This window comes from Cyprinodon tularosa, unplaced genomic scaffold, assembly GCF_016077235.1.
Source record: "Cyprinodon tularosa strain WSP-4 unplaced genomic scaffold, ASM1607723v1 ctg6, whole genome shotgun sequence".
Lineage (NCBI taxonomy): Eukaryota > Metazoa > Chordata > Actinopteri > Cyprinodontiformes > Cyprinodontidae > Cyprinodon > Cyprinodon tularosa.
The window spans coordinates 4,809,025-4,825,453 of NW_024039340.1; the positions used below are offsets into that span (position 1 = coordinate 4,809,025).

General features: G+C 43.2%; 1 protein-coding gene across 1 annotated transcript in view; it reads right to left on the bottom strand.

The window, feature by feature from the left end:
* sntg2 (syntrophin, gamma 2) overlaps window positions 1-16,429 on the bottom strand; it is a 169,338-nt gene that overhangs the window by 60,196 nt on the left and 92,713 nt on the right. Inside the window, exon 7 of the mRNA XM_038307030.1 lies at window positions 15,111-15,235. Within this exon, the coding sequence (XP_038162958.1) occupies window positions 15,111-15,235 (125 nt within the window). The remainder of the gene's footprint in view (window positions 1-15,110; window positions 15,236-16,429) is intronic.

Here is a 16,429-nt window from a genome sequence, read left to right on the forward strand (position 1 = left end):
ATTACTGAAGACCAATAAAAACAAAGGATTTATAGAAATGTTGGCCAACTGAAAAGTATGAACATGAAAAGTATGAGCATGTACAGCACTCAGTATTTAGTTGGGCCTCCTTTGGCCTGTATTACTGCAGCAATGCGGCGTGGCATGGAGTCGATCAGTCTGTGGCACTGCTCAGGTGTTATGATAGCCCAGGTTGCTCTAATAGTGGCTTTTAGCTCTTCTGAATTGTTGGGTCTGGTGTATTGCATCTTCTTCTTCACAATACCCCATAGATTTTCTATGGGGTTAAGGTCAGGAGAGTTTGCTGGCCAATTAAGAACAGGGATACCATGGTCCTTCAACCAGGTACTGGTAGCTTTGGCACTGTGTGCAGGTGCCAAGTCCTGTTGGAAAATGAAATCTGCATCTCCAAAAAGTTGGTCAGCTGCAGGAAGCATGAAGTGCTCTAAAACTTCCTGGTATGTGGCTGCGTTGACCCTGGACCTCAGAAAACACAATGGACCAACACCAGCAGATGACATGGCACCCCAAACCATCACTGACTGTGGAAACTTTACACTGGACTTCAAGCAACGTGGATGAAGTGCCTCTCTTCTTTTCCTCCAGACTCTGGGACCTTGATTTCCAAAGGAAATGCAAAATTTACTTTCATCAGAGAACATGACTTTGGACCACTCACCAGCAGTCCAGTCCTGTTTCTCTTTAGCCCAGGCAAGACGCTTCTGACGCTGTCTGTGGTTCAAGAGTGGCTTGACACAAGGAATGCGACAGCAGAAACCCATGTCTTTCATACGTCTGTGTGTGGTGGTTCTTGAAGCACTCACTCCAGCTGCAGTCCACTCTTTGTGAATCTCCCCCACATTTTTGAAGGGGTTTTGTTTCACAATCCTCTCCAGGGTGCGGTTATCTCTCTTGCTTGTACACTTTTTTCGACCACATCTTTTCCTTCCCTTCGCCTCTCTATTAATGTGCTTGGACACTGAGCTCTGTGAACAGCCAGCCTCTTTAGCGATGACCTTTTGTGTCTTGCCCTCCTTGTGCAAGGTGTCGATGGTCGTCTTTTGGACAACTGTCAAGTCAGCAGTCTTCCCCATGATTGTGTAGCCTATAGAACTAGACTGAAAGACCATTTAAAGGCTTTTGCATGTGGTTTGAGTTAATTAGCTGATTAGAGTGTGGCACCAGGGGCCATCAATTTTGAACCTTTTCACAATATTCTAATTTTCTGATATGATGAATTTGAGATTTTCATTTGTTGTCATTTGTAATCATCAAAATTAAACAAAATAAACATCTGAAATATATGAGTTTGTATGTAATGTATGAATATAATATACAAGTTTCACTTTTTAAATGGAATTACTGAAATCAATCTACTTTTTCATGATATTCTAATTTTATGACCAGCACCTGTACATCATGGCTTCAGCAGAATAAATCATAGCGATTCGAGGGGATTTATCCACTTTTTTAAAGAAGTTTTCTTTATAACAGAGTATTAGGTCCAGACTAGAGATTTTTTTTCTTCCATTTCAACAATAAAGTCGCAACATTACGAGAATAAAGTTGTAATATTAAAAGAATGAATTCATTGTACCACAACCCATTTCAGAAAGAAAGCTTGGAGCTCCGCCCAGCAGATGACGGCCGACCAGCTCCACCAATCAGCAACCAGAGTCCAGTTTGACATCCTGCCCTGTTTGATGCTAACCTGACTCCGCCAGATGGATTTGCTCCACATATCCATCTGGAAACCTTCTGTTGAAGTAATTTTGGGAAGGGGCGAAAATACTGGTTAGCTGATTGGCCTATGTTGGTGATAGACGGGCCAAATAAACAAATCAGATCAACGAAGCATGTGACGTACTAACAGAGCGAGGACGAAGAGGAGCCAATTGATAGATCAAACTCTTGCCGAAACCAGTCGGGAGAAGAGCAAAAACATCTTTTCCTCTGAGAAAAGCCTCCAGAGCAGTGTTTTGCTCTTCTTTCAGTGAAGAAATACTCTGTAATTCCCATAAAACTTGCTCGATAGCCACGCTAACGCTAGTTTCATCGGCTGAAGCCGCCATGTTCTTTAGACTGAACTGTCGCGCTTCTCGTTGCGTCACACCTCAACCCGCCTCAAAGCCAATGCTGATTGGACGTTCGTTTGGTGAACGGCTCCAAATTTTCTTTAACGGAGAGTCTCCAGACTGATCTGCAAGTGAAATCTTGAAAGCTCGCGAGATCACGATGGTCTCACCAGGCTAGAAGTGTGCTGCTGCTAAAAGATTTCCTGAATTGTCAAACCGATGCTAAAGTAGAACTTCACATGATGCTCTACATTCCTCATTTTAGGGAAGAAAGAGCTTCTTGGAAGAGTTATAAAATACAACTTTAGTCTCGTTATTTTACGAATTTATTCTCGTAATTTTATGATTTTATTCTCATAATATTACGACTTTATTCTCTTAGTTTTACGACTTTATGCTCGTAATGTTACAATTTTATTCTCCTAATCTTACGACTTTATTCTCGAAATGGAAGGAAACAAAATCTCTAGCCTGGCACTAATACTCTGTCGTATCTTTAAGCGTCAGAAACCATGAAAGATGGAGGTGAGTGTTTGAGCAAAGGAAACAGAGGAATAGAGATTCAGTTTGTTCCTGTGGGGAAAAAAAACGGCTTAATGCTCATATCTAATCAACATCTGCATCAAACATCGTCCTGCTGGAGCTGATTTCTTCAAAATAAATAGATCACATGTGAGTGAGGCGGCCGCCATCATTTAGCTGTGGCACGTCAGGTTTTATTTAGCCATCAAAATATCCATTTTCTGATCCGTCTCTCTCAGCACCACGAGGTTAAAAGCACAGATTTACTAAACCAATTAAATTTCTCCGTTGATGGGGTGTTGATGAGGTCATCTGAGGAAGATCACACTCATTTGCAGAATGTGAAACTTTGTGACATTTAATTTTGTTGCTTTTGGTCGCTGCTGACACTTTTCGGCCTCTCAGAAGGCTGCTGAGGATAACAGGGCTGGAGCTAAAGCAGTTCAACAGGAGGGCGCTCTGAGGCGCCGCGGAGGAATCATCTGCAGGACGGTGAACAGAAAGATCAGGTAAAATCCAAACACTTCCTTCTGACCGACGAATGCAGCAGCCGCTCAGTCTGAGGGTAAAAGTCAGCATTTTTAACAAATCCTCTGGTGGGCATGACTTCCACGCTGCATCTGCAGTCAGCTCGTTAAAAACTCATGTTCTGCTGCCTGTGTACTGACCCGGTGACTCTCAGGGGCCGATTTGCACCACACTTGAAGGTTTTTCACTTAACAACAGGGAAACATTCTCCAAAGGCTGAGGACGCCTGAAGTGCATTTTACTTTCTCTAAGCGGAGGGGAATAACTGATCACACAACAGAGTCAGTTTCTCCTGATTAAAAACCTCTGATGCTCTTCAGCAATGAAGCTGGAGAGAAACGTTTGGAAGTTTTGAGAGGAGGTCCGTGTTGGAGCGCAGCCACAGAGGCTCTTCCAGTCTTCAGGGAGCAGCAGAGAAGTCCTCGCTGTGAGACGAGAGGCTTCCACATGGCGGCATTGGTCCCGACGGTACAAATTATGGTTTCCAGGCCTGCTGCTGACTAGGCAGGAATAAATCCAGAGAGACAGAGTGGGATGAATCATCCAGTCAACTAGAAACATGGATTTATGGAAGGATCTAAGTATCAGTTCCTCCTTACAGTAGGAGCCATTAAAAAAGGTCCTTCCCAGTTAAATACCGGCCGAATGGCAGCCCACTTCCCTCCAACCCCCAGCCAAATCCCCTCCAACTTCCAGCCACTGCAGTGACCCCCTCCTGCATATTTTTTTTACTCTGACTCCACCCTTTCACTCAATTACAGGGTCTGACAAGGAGATGATGCTTCGCTTTAGATCTTAATGTCCACAAATGATGACAGAAAGAATATTTTAGATGCTTAAAAAAGGGATTGTAGGGGACCAGCCAAGGACCAGCCAAGGACCAGCCAAGGACCAACCAAGGACCAGCCAAGGACCAACCAAGGACCAGCCAAGGACCAACCAAGGACCAACCAAGGACCAGCCAAGGACCAACCAAGGACCAGCCAAGGACCAACCAAGGACCAGCCAAGGACCAACCAAGGACCAACCAAGGACCAGCCAAGGACCAACCAAGGACCAGCCAAGGACCAACCAAGGACCAGCCAAGGACCAACCAAGGACCAACCAAGGACCAGCCAAGGACCAACCAAGGACCAGCCAAGGACCAACCAAGGACCAGCCAAGGACCAACCAAGGACCAACCAAGGACCAGCCAAGGACCAACCAAGGACCAGCCAAGGACCAACCAAGGACCAGCCAAGGACCAGCCAAGGACCAGCCAAGGACCAACCAAGGACCTGCCAAGGACCAGCCAAGGACCAGCCAAGGACCAGCCAAGGACCAACCAAGGACCAGCCAAGGACCAGCCAAGGACCAGCCAAGGACCAACCAAGGACCAGCCAAGGACCAGCCAAGGACCAGCCAAGGACCAGCCAAGGACCAACCAAGGACCAGCCAAGGGTCAACCAAGGACCAACCAAGGACCAGCCAAGGGTCAACCAAGGACCAACCAAGGACCAGCCAAGGACCAGCCAAGGACCAGCCAAGGGTCAACCAAGGACCAACCAAGGACCAGCCAAGGACCAACCAAGGACCAGCCAAGGACCAGCCAAGGACCAGCCAAGGACCAACCAAGGACCAGCCAAGGACCAACCAAGGACGAGCCAAGGACCAGCCAAGGACCAGCCAAGGACCAACCAAGGACCAGCCAAGGACCAACCAAGGACCAGCCAAGGGTCAACCAAGGACCAACCAAGGACCAGCCAAGGACCAGCCAAGGACCAGCCAAGGGTCAACCAAGGACCAACCAAGGACCAACCAAGGACCAGCCAAGGACCAACCAAGGACCAGCCAAGGGTCAACCAAGGACCAACCAAGGACCAACCAAGGACCAGCCAAGGACCAGCCAAGGACCAGCCAATGACCAACCAAGGACCAGCCAAGGACCAGCCAAGGACCAGCCAAGGACCAACCAAGGATCAGCCAAGGACCAGCCAAGGACCAACCAAGGACCAGCCAAGGACCAGCCAAGGACCAGCCAAGGACCAACCAAGGACCAGCCAAGGACCAGCCAAGGACCAGCCAAGGACCAACCAAGGACCAGCCAAGGACCAGCCAAGGGTCAACCAAGGACCAACCAAGGACCAACCAAGGACCAGCCAAGGACCAGCCAAGGACCAGCCAATGACCAACCAAGGACCAGCCAAGGACCAGCCAAGGACCAACCAAGGACCAGCCAAGGACCAGCCAAGGACCAACCAAGGACCAGCCAAGGACCAGCCAAGGACCAGCCAAGGACCAACCAAGGACCAGCCAAGGACCAACCAAGGACCAACCAAGGACCAGCCAAGGACCAACCAAGGACCAGCCAAGGACCAGCCAAGGACCAGCCAAGGACCAGCCAAGGACCAACCAAGGACCAGCCAAGGACCAGCCAAGGACCAGCCAAGGACCAGCCAAGGACCAGCCAAGGACCAACCAAGGACCAGCCAAGGACCAGCCAAGGACCAGCCAAGGACCAGCCAAAGACATTTTGAATGGCTACTACTGTAGATCGAGGCAACATCTCCGGATGGTTCCTGCTCAGCCTTAACATTCCTGAACTTCAGTTACTTTGCAGCAACATGCAGTTATCCTGTTTTTATCACTTTATTGGATTTATAGTTATACATGCATATATATATACATATATATGTAGTAGGGATGGAACGGCTTTTGAAAACCGTCCGAACCGTTCGGTTCGACTGTCTCGGTTCGGTTGGCGTGTGTTGCGTTCGGTTCATGCGCTGCTCCTTTTTCTCATAGGCGAAGCGTTTACACTCCAGAGCAGAAGGTGGCGGTACTGCGACCAAAGCCAATCACCAGTAGTAAACAAGAAGAAGAAGAAGCGAAGCAGCGTAGCCGGGTGTAGCAGAAAGAAATCAGGTGTTGTGGAGAATTGTGTGGGTATGGCGAGTGGGAAAGAACAGGAGCTGGAAGACGCGCCAGCAGCACTTTATAGGTCTGCTGTATGGGACCGCTTTGCAGATATCATCCACGTCTATTTAAAGAAAAGGATAAATGCTGGCCTGATATCTGAAGTTCTATAAAGTCTGACTTTGTATTTTCCAGGTTAACAACCAGAAACACCTTCAGCTTAGTTTGGATCAGGAGTTCTGCTGCTGGCTGAGATCAACATTTGGATCAAAAAAGCTGCCAGAATTTAAGAACACAGTCAAATGTTGGCACGCTGAATAAAATAAGTTTTACTCACTATCCATGCATCTTATTAAAAAGCTGTCGCATCTTGAGATCCTACAGTTATTAGGCATGAGTCTGGCCTGCAGAGGCTAATTTCTGTCTCTTAAATATCTCAGTAAAATAATACTGTAGACATTTACAGCTTTAATTAGATGCTTTTAAAAGAAGTGTTGGCAGCATTTTCAACAACCAGCAGCAAACTAACATTTTGCAAGGTGGTCAAACAATAAAGAAAGCTGCAAAGCAGTTTACAGGTAAATTATTAACTTGACTGCAAACACATTTTATCTCGTTCGTAAGTATTTGTTATAAATTCAGCACAGTATCCATGCTAGAGACAAATGCTTTTTGTGATTACAAGCAGGGCCGTAACCAGGGTTTTCGAAATACCGAGGTCAAATCTTACTTGAAAAAAAAAACCTCCCAATATGGTGACTTTTTAAAATATATTTTGGAAACGTGAATAAAGAGAGTTAAATCACAAGCCCATCAAGGAGGTGAATATGAACATTATTATAACAATTCCAAAACTCACAAAATTAGAGTGTTTGAGTGAGTGAGTGTTATTATTATTAATATCATTATACTATATTATTGTTGTTGTTATTATTAATATTGATTTATAATTATTACTAATATTATTGTCACTATCACCTCCATAGCCTTGTGAGACCATCCTGATCTCGCGAGCTTTCAAGGTTTCACTTGCAGATCAGTCTGGAGACTCTCCGTTAAAGAAAATTTGGAGCCGTTCACCAAACGAACGTCCAATCAGCGTTGGCTTTGAGGCGGGTTGAGGTGTGACGCAACGAGAAGCGCCACAGTTCAGTCTAAAGAACATGGCGGCTTCAGCCGATGAAACTAGCGTTAGCGTGGCTATCGAGCAAGTTATATCGGAATTACAGAGTATTTGTTCACTGAAAGAAGAGCAAAACACTGCTCTGGAGGCTTTTCTCAGAGGAAAAGATGTTTTTGCTCTTCTCCCCACTGGTTTCAGCAAGAGTTTGATCTATCAATTGGCTCCTCTTCGTCGTCCCTCTGTTAGTACGTCATATGCTTCGTTGATCTGATTGGTTTATTTGGCTTTTTTCCCTTTCCGCTCATTTCATTTAGCCAAAGGTAAGAGAGGTTGGATGCAGCTAACTGTGTTCAGAGGGTTTTGCATCTGTTTTTTTTTTTTTCCTCTCACTCTGCGCTCGTGTCCCACCTCTCAGTGTGACATCATCGGATCTGTCGCTTTGAGACATTTAATTTGCGGTCGCCTTTCACTGCTTACAGAGTAGCTACGGGGAGGAGAGACACACAGCAGCACTCAGTGAATTTCACCAGCAGCTACTTTCATTTTTAAGTAAAAGTTAGGAGACGAGTTGGTTAAAAAAATTTGAGATCACGCCACAAAAAAATCTGTCTGTTAAACCTACGGAGCATTTTCAGTTCACTAAAATGGCAACAGATTGTAAGTTTATACAAGTTAGATTCACAATGTACAATGTCAAATGTGTTCTTCTTTACTAGTTAAAAAAAGCTTCTCAGAGGACCATGACACTCAGTTACAGCTTATAATTAACACATTTTCTTATTGAACAGACAGAATCAGACTGCAGAGCTTCTACATATCTTGAAATGTTGTTTCTGGCATCATTATAAAGTTTGCTATATTTACACTAATCAAAAAAATGAAAGGAACACTTTGTAATCAGAGTATAGCATCAAGTTAATTAAACTTCTGGGATATTGATTTGGTCAAGTAAGTAGCAGAGGGGGTTGTTAATGAGTTTCAGCTGCTTTGGTGTTAATGAAATTAACAACAGGTGCACTAGAGGGGCAACAACGAGACGACCATCAAAACAGGAATGGTTTTCCAGGTGGAGGCCACTGACATTTTCCCCCTCCTCATCTTTTCTGACTCCTTTTCACCAGTTTTGCATTTGGCTAGGGTCACTGTCACTACTGTTAGCATGAGGCGCTACCTGGACCCTACAGAGGTTGCACAGGCAGTCCAACTCCTCCAGGATTGAACATCAATACGTGCCATTGCCAGAAGGTTTGCTGCGTCTCCCAGCACAATCTCAAGAGCATGGAGGAGATTCCAGGGGACAGGCAGTTACTCCAGGAGAGCTGGACAGGACCATAAAAGGTCTACAACCCATCAGCAGGACCGGTACCTGCTCCTTTGTGCAAGGAGGAGCAGGAGGAGCACTGCCAGAGCCCTACTAAATGACCTCCAGCAGGCCACTGGTGTGAATGTCTCTGACCAAACAATCAGAAACAGACTTCACGAGGGTGGCCTGAGGGCCCGGCGTCCTCTAGTGGGCCCTGTGCTCACTGCCCGGCACCGTGGAGCTAAACTGGCATTTGCCACAGAACACGGGAATTGACAAATCCGCCAATGGCGCCCTGTGCTTTTCACAGATGAGAGCAGGTTGACCCTGAGCACATGTGACAGACGTGAAAGGGTCTGGAGAAGCCGTGGAGAACGTTCTGCTGCCTGTAACATCATTCAGCATGACCGGTTTGGTGGTGGGTCAGTGATGGTCTGGGGAGGCATATCCATGGAGGGACGCACAGACCTATAGAGGCTAGACAACACCACCCTGACCGCCATTAGGTATCGGGATGAAATCCCTGAACCCATTGTCAGACCCTATGCTGGTGCAGTGGGTCCTGGGTTCCTCCTGGTGCATGACAATGCCCGGCTTCATGTGGCGAGAGAATGCAGGCAGTTCCTGGAGGATGAAGGAATTGATACCATTGATTTCCCCCCACCCCCCCCCCCCCCACCCCCATGCTCACCTGACATAAATCCAACAGAACACCTCTGGGACATTATGTTTCGGTCCATCCGACGCTGCCAGGTTGCACCTCAGACTGTCAAGGAGCTCAGTGATGCCCTGGTCCAGATCTGGAAGGAGATACCCCAGGACGCCATCCGTCGTCTCATTGGGAGCATGCCCCGACGTTGTCAGGCATTAGAGACTGACACGGGAGTGGATTTTCACTCCTGTCCCGTCCCACTCCCATAGAAAAAAACGGTGTCCCGTCCCGATCCCTGGCCAGAGTAGAAATCTAAATCCTGTCACGTCCCACTCCTGGTGAAATTACTCCCACTCCCATCCCGCTCCCATTCAGAATGACTCCTGCTCCTGCACCACTCCCATTCCTGTTGTCTTCAATAAGATTTCTGCCAATACATTGAATCTGAATTTCTATGAAGGGTCAGTTAAGTTCCTGTTTCTAACTGTAGTAACTCTTGGTCCCTCCACTGTTGTTTTTGAGCGCGGGTGAAAAACTCAGAGCGGAAGCACTGTTGGTTTTTGGGTCGTGTAGTTTTTTTGACTCGCATTATAGTGTAGGCTTCAAGGGAAAAAAACTACAAAATGGCGGCGCCAGTACTGGATTTCTTTTCTTTCTATTTTATTTTATTTTTTGGCATCGATCTTAGTTTTTTTTTGTTATTATTGGTTTGCTCCCGCTCCCGTCTGCTCTCGTTAATGTTTAATCCTGTACCGTTCCCAATCACGTGATCGTTACTAATACTGACTCCCATCCCACGGGAATCCCACGGGATTCCAGAAGAAATGTCAGTCTCTATCAGGCACGGACACGTGGGGGCCATACAAATGACTGAATACCATTTTGAGTTGCTGCAATGAAATTTCACCAAATGGACTAGACTGCCGCATCATTTTTTCAGTGTAATTTTTGGGGTGTGTTTGAATTCAGCACTCTGTAGGTTGATCATTTTCATTTCCATCCAATGATATGGCATCCCTTTTGTTCCTAACACATCAGCCAGTCCATATCAGTAGATATAAACAACATGATTTTTTCCCCATTGAGATCTGATGTGTTTTCAAAGTGTTCCTTTCATTCTTTTGAGCAGTGTATATATAAAATAAAGGTAAAACAGATTTATTGGGATATGCAACATGCAATAAAATATATCTCCAAGTTTACAAGAAAAAAAGATGCTATGATATATTTAAAATGCAGCAAATCCCTATTTTTTTAATTATTATTTTTTCATTGAAATTGTACTTCTAGGGATGCTTGATATATAGATTTTGGCATCGGAATTGGCTGTTATTTGTTATTTTTTTTATACATTATTGTTTTTGGGCCTTATATAAATAATGCACTAAAAGGCATCTCTCTATAAATATAAATATCAGTGTACCGTGGTTCTCTTGTGTTCTCAATAATAGGAAAGCATTCAATAAATAGTTGTTTGAGATCATTTTTGGAAAATACAAAAACCTAATGAAAGCATTCGGGTGGAGTATCTGTAGGTCCATCAGCCCCCACCCTTAGAGAGCCCCCACCCACTGTCATCACAAAGTTTTTTTTATTTTTTTTATTCCTTTCTTTAACCAGGAAAATTCCCGTTGAGATTAACAATCTCTTTTTCAAGGGAGTCCTGGCCAAGACAGCGGCAAAAGATTACATTACAGTTTACAATTCTATCTATCTATAATTAGAAATTCATAAAACAGTTACAAACCATAGATCTCATTTCCAAACCTTTGAGCAATCGTTAAAAATGTCCGATTGGAATCAAATCCTTCAACTTCCAGTTCCAACTTCCCAACTTCATTAGGGTTTGGAGGATATAAAGTGTTGATTAAAACAATTTAACATTTCGACTTTATCATAGATATTTGTTGAGTTACGAACAATAGAATTTGGCAAAGTCTGTGAGTTATTTTCAACAGCCAAAGTTTTAATTGTTTTCCAAAACTTTTTAGGGTCATTGAGACTTTCAGTTGTGGTTATAAGAAGAATTCGGACTTTGATTTTTTTGTTTGAGAGGTACCTTTATTTCTCAATTTTCTGAAAATATCCCAGTTTAAGATGGGTTTTCCTTGCCTTTGTCCATGCTAAGTCCAGAGCACAAGTTAAAGCCTTGTGCGTTCTCATGAGCTCGTGAAACGTAATCAGCCTGAAAAGTCCTCAGATGCTGTTCTCGCCCCTCCCTCTTTACTCAGCATGCATCAGAGCAGACTTTGCTCTAATGATGGCTTTTTCAAGACTTTTTGACAGCAGTCGCCATATGTGTGAAATTCAAATCCAAATAAAAAATGACTTTCAAGGATGGCTGTCTTTTTAAAGGTGTTTTCATAAAACTTTTAATGGTTTAAACTTTGTTGTTTCAGATTTAATAAAATTTTGGGGATGGTGAAGGACCCGTGAGACTTTCTTATTGTGAAGTGGTATCAATAAAAAAGCTTCTATTCTGTCTGAATCATTTGCTGTTTTATTTTTCTTGTATCTAATCCAGATGAAGGGGCAGGAAGTTGGTGGATGAAGCTTGGAAGGAGCCAGATGTACACCTGGTTGCAGATAAGACCTGGTAGAGCTGCAATGTTTCTCCTTCCTTCACATAAATCCACCTCGACCGATGGAATGAAAGGCAGAGAATAACTTCCTGTCAGACTGCAGGAAAGCGAGTCGTCTGCCTCTCGGCTGTCAGCGTGATGCCGCTTCAACCGCCGAAGACTCGTTCAAGGAGCAAATTAACATCCAATACTTAAACATTTCAATATAAAAATCAAAAAACATGAGCGTCCTAAAAAACTTCAATGTCGAAAAAAGGAAATGTTTACAGGATTCTTCTATGGAGAAAAACTGATTCCAATGTTAATAGAAAAAGTCTGGTTATATTCAGAATTCAAACTTCTGAAAGTTCTTTAAATCTGAAATGATTCCATCCTGTTCAATAAATGATCAGTGTTTTTAATTCAGAGTAATTTTCATGTGAATGTGCTTTTTTTCACTTTTCCCCGATGTATTCCAGCATCCAGCTGCCATGCACGTGGGCATTGTCAGTTTCACTATAGCTCTGGTGAATTTCAATGGTGAAGTCCTCTGGAAATCTTCAATAATTGTTCACTTTTACCCGATGTATTAGTAAATAAGTAATGTTTATTTATGTAGCACCTTTCACAGACAGAGGTCACAAAATGCTTCACAAAATTAAAATACAAATAAAAATACATTTGTAGTCACAAAAGACATGGTCATAAAACAACCCTATTCTACTAGAATTCAAATGCTTTCTAATTTAGTTTTCAGTTCGCTATTAAAACCATCAACAGAATCAAATAAGTGGAAAGACAGAGGAAGATCGTTCCAGAGCGCCGGAGCCACCGCCTGAGAGGAGCAATCTCCCCTGGTCCTGTAACGAGTACGAGGGACCATGAGCAGGTTCTGGTTCTGAGACCTCAGCCTCCCATTGGGGTTATAAGGAAGCAACAAGTCTCTAATGTAGGACGGAGCCCTGAAGGGCCCTAAAGGTCAGAACCAGGATTTTAAAGAAGAATCCTGAAATCGGCGTAATATGAGCCGTTCTGTTTGTACGAGTCAGTGACCTCAATGCCGAGTTTTAAACCTGCTGAAGACCAGACAACTCCTTTCTGTTTAGAGGGAGGTGTTACTATATTTGGGCAAAAAATGGCCGCTCCCCGACTCAGAAAAATATTGTTTTTATGTTTTTTACTGATTAACACTAAATTCATTAAATCCCTGTGAACGTATTAGTTTTAGATATAGATAAATATCAATTGATTATTTCGAACTTTTCCTTTACACAGAAGCAAGGTGCAGGTGAGAATATTTGGCTTTTTATGGCAACAAGTAATGAATGGAAAAGAAGAACATTTTTCCAGCTCTAGTTTCCAATAACATTTTAAATCCTGTTTATTTTATGACTAGAGCAGCATTTTATGAAGTCACGTTGTTTCTCTCTGAGTTTTAGGTTTTGCAGTTTGCAGAGAAACACAAGCTAACAAATCTACTGAGAACTTCATCATTTTTATTCAAGGAGGCTCTTCTGCTGTTTTTTTTCTTCTTCCCCGGTTTGGGTTTAAAATCCTTGCTGCTACATTTCTTAGGGCTCCTTTATGGGCCCTTTACTTTCCACTGCCTACCGCTTGAGGCTTAAAATTAGATAACTCTAAGCGCTGCGTCCAGTAATCAAGCTGAATAAAGGTTTTAATTAGGTTTACGGAGCAGAACCATGTCATTAATTCACGATTAGGAAACAGCAACTCCATCCTAGCAGTTTCTGGAGAGATTTGTGTTCAGATTTCCAAAAGCAAAGTAAATCAGTTCTTGTTTTCAGTCAAGAATTTAATCAGTTTATTGTCTCTAATGTGAGGACAGTATCACCTGAGTTGAAGCATCTTTTCATAGTTTAAAGGAAAAGTCCCGTCAGCAAGGAATAATCAATGGATCATTATTTATACCTAAAACTAATACATTCACAGTGATTTAATGGATTTAGCGTTAATCAGTAAAAAAAAAATAAAAACAGGTGTTACATATAGTAGCCCCTCCCTCCTGCCATCTTCCAGCAGTGACATCACGGTGCGGTAAGCCTAGCGCCATTCTCCCCGCTTTCCAAGCTAAATCAATGGGAACTACTAGACACATCTGCAATCAACAACAATTATTGAAGATTTCCAGAGGACTTCACCATTGAAATTCACCAGAGCTATAGTGAAACTGACAATGCCCACGTGCATGGCAGCTGGATGTTGGAATACACCTGCCATCTGAAGGCACTTTCCAGTTCACCAGATCATCCAGTCAGATTGATTTAAAGTTTTCTATCTAAGGAAAACCAGCTGATTGCATCGACTCATTGACTCTTCACCAATCCCTCACACTAAGCATGCTTGTAGCGACAGTGGAGAGGAAAAACTCCCTCTGAACAGGAAGAAACCTCCAGCAGAACTAATGCATTGGTGGTGATTTAATGAATTTAATGTTAGTCAGTAAAAAAATAAAATAAAAAATTTTCATTGCGATCACTGAGTCTTGTAGCGGCCATTTTGGCCCAAAATGCATGGCAGCTGGATGTTGGCATATATCGGGTAAAAACAAAGAAAAAAAAGAGTTATTCCACCTTTCTGATTCCTGATCCTCCACGGACGGGTTGGTCGTTGGATCGCCAACTTGAAGAGGGAGGATTTGCCATCGAACTTCTGGCCAGAGAAAAAACCCGTAATATGTAGCCAACATTTGGAAGAAGAATGTTTTCAAGATGACTTGGATAATAGCGCGTTGTGACAAACACCAGATACAGCACTGGGACTTGATCAACAGCCGATACCGCACCGTGACGTCACTAACCAGTAGGTGGCAGTAGTGTTCTTTGACAAACATGGATGCCTCCAGTAAAGCACATTCACATGAAAATTACTCTGAATTAAAACACTTTTATTGAACAGGATGTAATAATTTCACATTTAAAGAACTTTCAGAAGTTTGAATTCTGAATATGAGCGACTTTTCCTTTAATGGAGTAGATTGTTGAAGTGCGAAATGAAAAAGCCAACCTGCAGTGAGGTCAGAACACTCTGGGTCCAAATACATTTGATTTGGCTTATTTTTAGAAGGCTACTTGGAAACCAGGAGCTCTGATGAAAATGTTAAACAATGTCAAACACACAGCTCTAAGGGATCTTTTGTTCCAATGCTTGGACATGATGGAAACCAGATTGAAAAAGCTTCTGTGTAATTACTGCTCACAGGAAAAATCAATGAGAAAGGACAGGCATCATAATCAAAAAGTCTTTGCGGGTCGGACCGCCGCTCTCTCCTCGTAAGCCGCAGCTGCTCTGACCTTTTAAGCCGTTTATGTCCCTGCATAGATATTGGCATTAATGCTCTTTCACCTAAATGAAAGTGCCTGGTAAGCCAACAGCTGCGCTCCCCCAACTGTGCACCTTAGAGGTGAATCATATCATGGTGGATTAGCCTTACCTTAATTTATCGGTGCCAGCTTTGTATCTGGAGACTCTGGCCATCAACAAGGGCAAACAGACAGCGTCCAGCCAGCGCTTCTCATACTTTGGTTCGTTAGCCGAGGGCGAGGGGAGAGATGGAGCCTGTGTGGAACACAGAAACAGTGCAATGAGCTTCAGCTTCCAGAACTGCTGGGTAAATATGGAGAAAAAAACAATCTCATTGGAAGCTGCCTCTTTTGTACACTGAATTTTAAAAACTGATTTTTTTTTTTTTTTTACACATTGAATTTCTTACAATTAATTTTTATCTGGTGAGAATTGAGCTGCAAAAAAAACCCCTGCAAAAATATTCACCTGCAAAAAAAATGAGCTGCAAAAAATGCAGCTGCAAAAGATTCAGCTGGAAAAAGATTCAGTTGCAAAAAATTCACTAGCAAAAGATCCAGCTTAAAAGATGAGCTGCAAAAAAGTAACCTGCAAAAAAAATTAGCTGCAAAAAATTGAGCTGGAAAAAGATTCAGCTGCAAAAAATTGAGCTGGAATAAATTGAGCTGCAAAAAATGAGCTGCAAAAAAAAATAGCTGGAAAAATTTCAGCATCAAAAAATTGAGCTGGAAAAAAATGAGCTGGAATAAATTGAGCTGCAAAAAAATTCCCTGCAAAAAAAAAATAGCTGGAAAAAATTCAGCTTAAAAAAATTGAGCTGGAAAAAAATTCAGCTTCAAAAAATGAGCTGCAAAAAAGTAACCTGCAAAAAAAATGAGCTGCAAAAAATTCAGCTGGAAAAAGATTCAGCTGCAAAAAATTGAGCTGGAATAAATTGAGCTGCAAAAAAATTCCCTGCAAAAAAAAATGAGCGGCAAAAAAAAAATAGCTGGAAAAAATTCAGCATCAAAAAATTGAGCTGGAAAAAATGAGCTGGAAAAAAATTCAGCTTCAAAAAATTCAGCTGGAAAAAAGTAACCAGCAAAAAAACCCCACCTGGAATCAGCTCAGTTATTCAAACTCTAATGGCTGTCTATTCCAAGCTACCTGACGTTTTCTAATCATATCTATTTAAAGCTGCAGTCTGTAACATTGAGAAGAGAGCAGACTTCGACTGAAAATTTGAAGAAAAACAGGTTTCACGCCACTCCCCCACCCTCTCTGCTTCACTCATGCCCCACCTCCAAGCTCCACCCCTCTCACATCATCAGCGCGGCTACCGCATGCGAGCAGTAGCGTCCAAGCAGCGTACGCGGCATGGAGTGTGAACCGGTAAGAGCGATGACACTCACCTCCAAGCAGCTAGATATAAGATGCTGGTTATACCGAAGTTTGTGATTTTTAAAAATC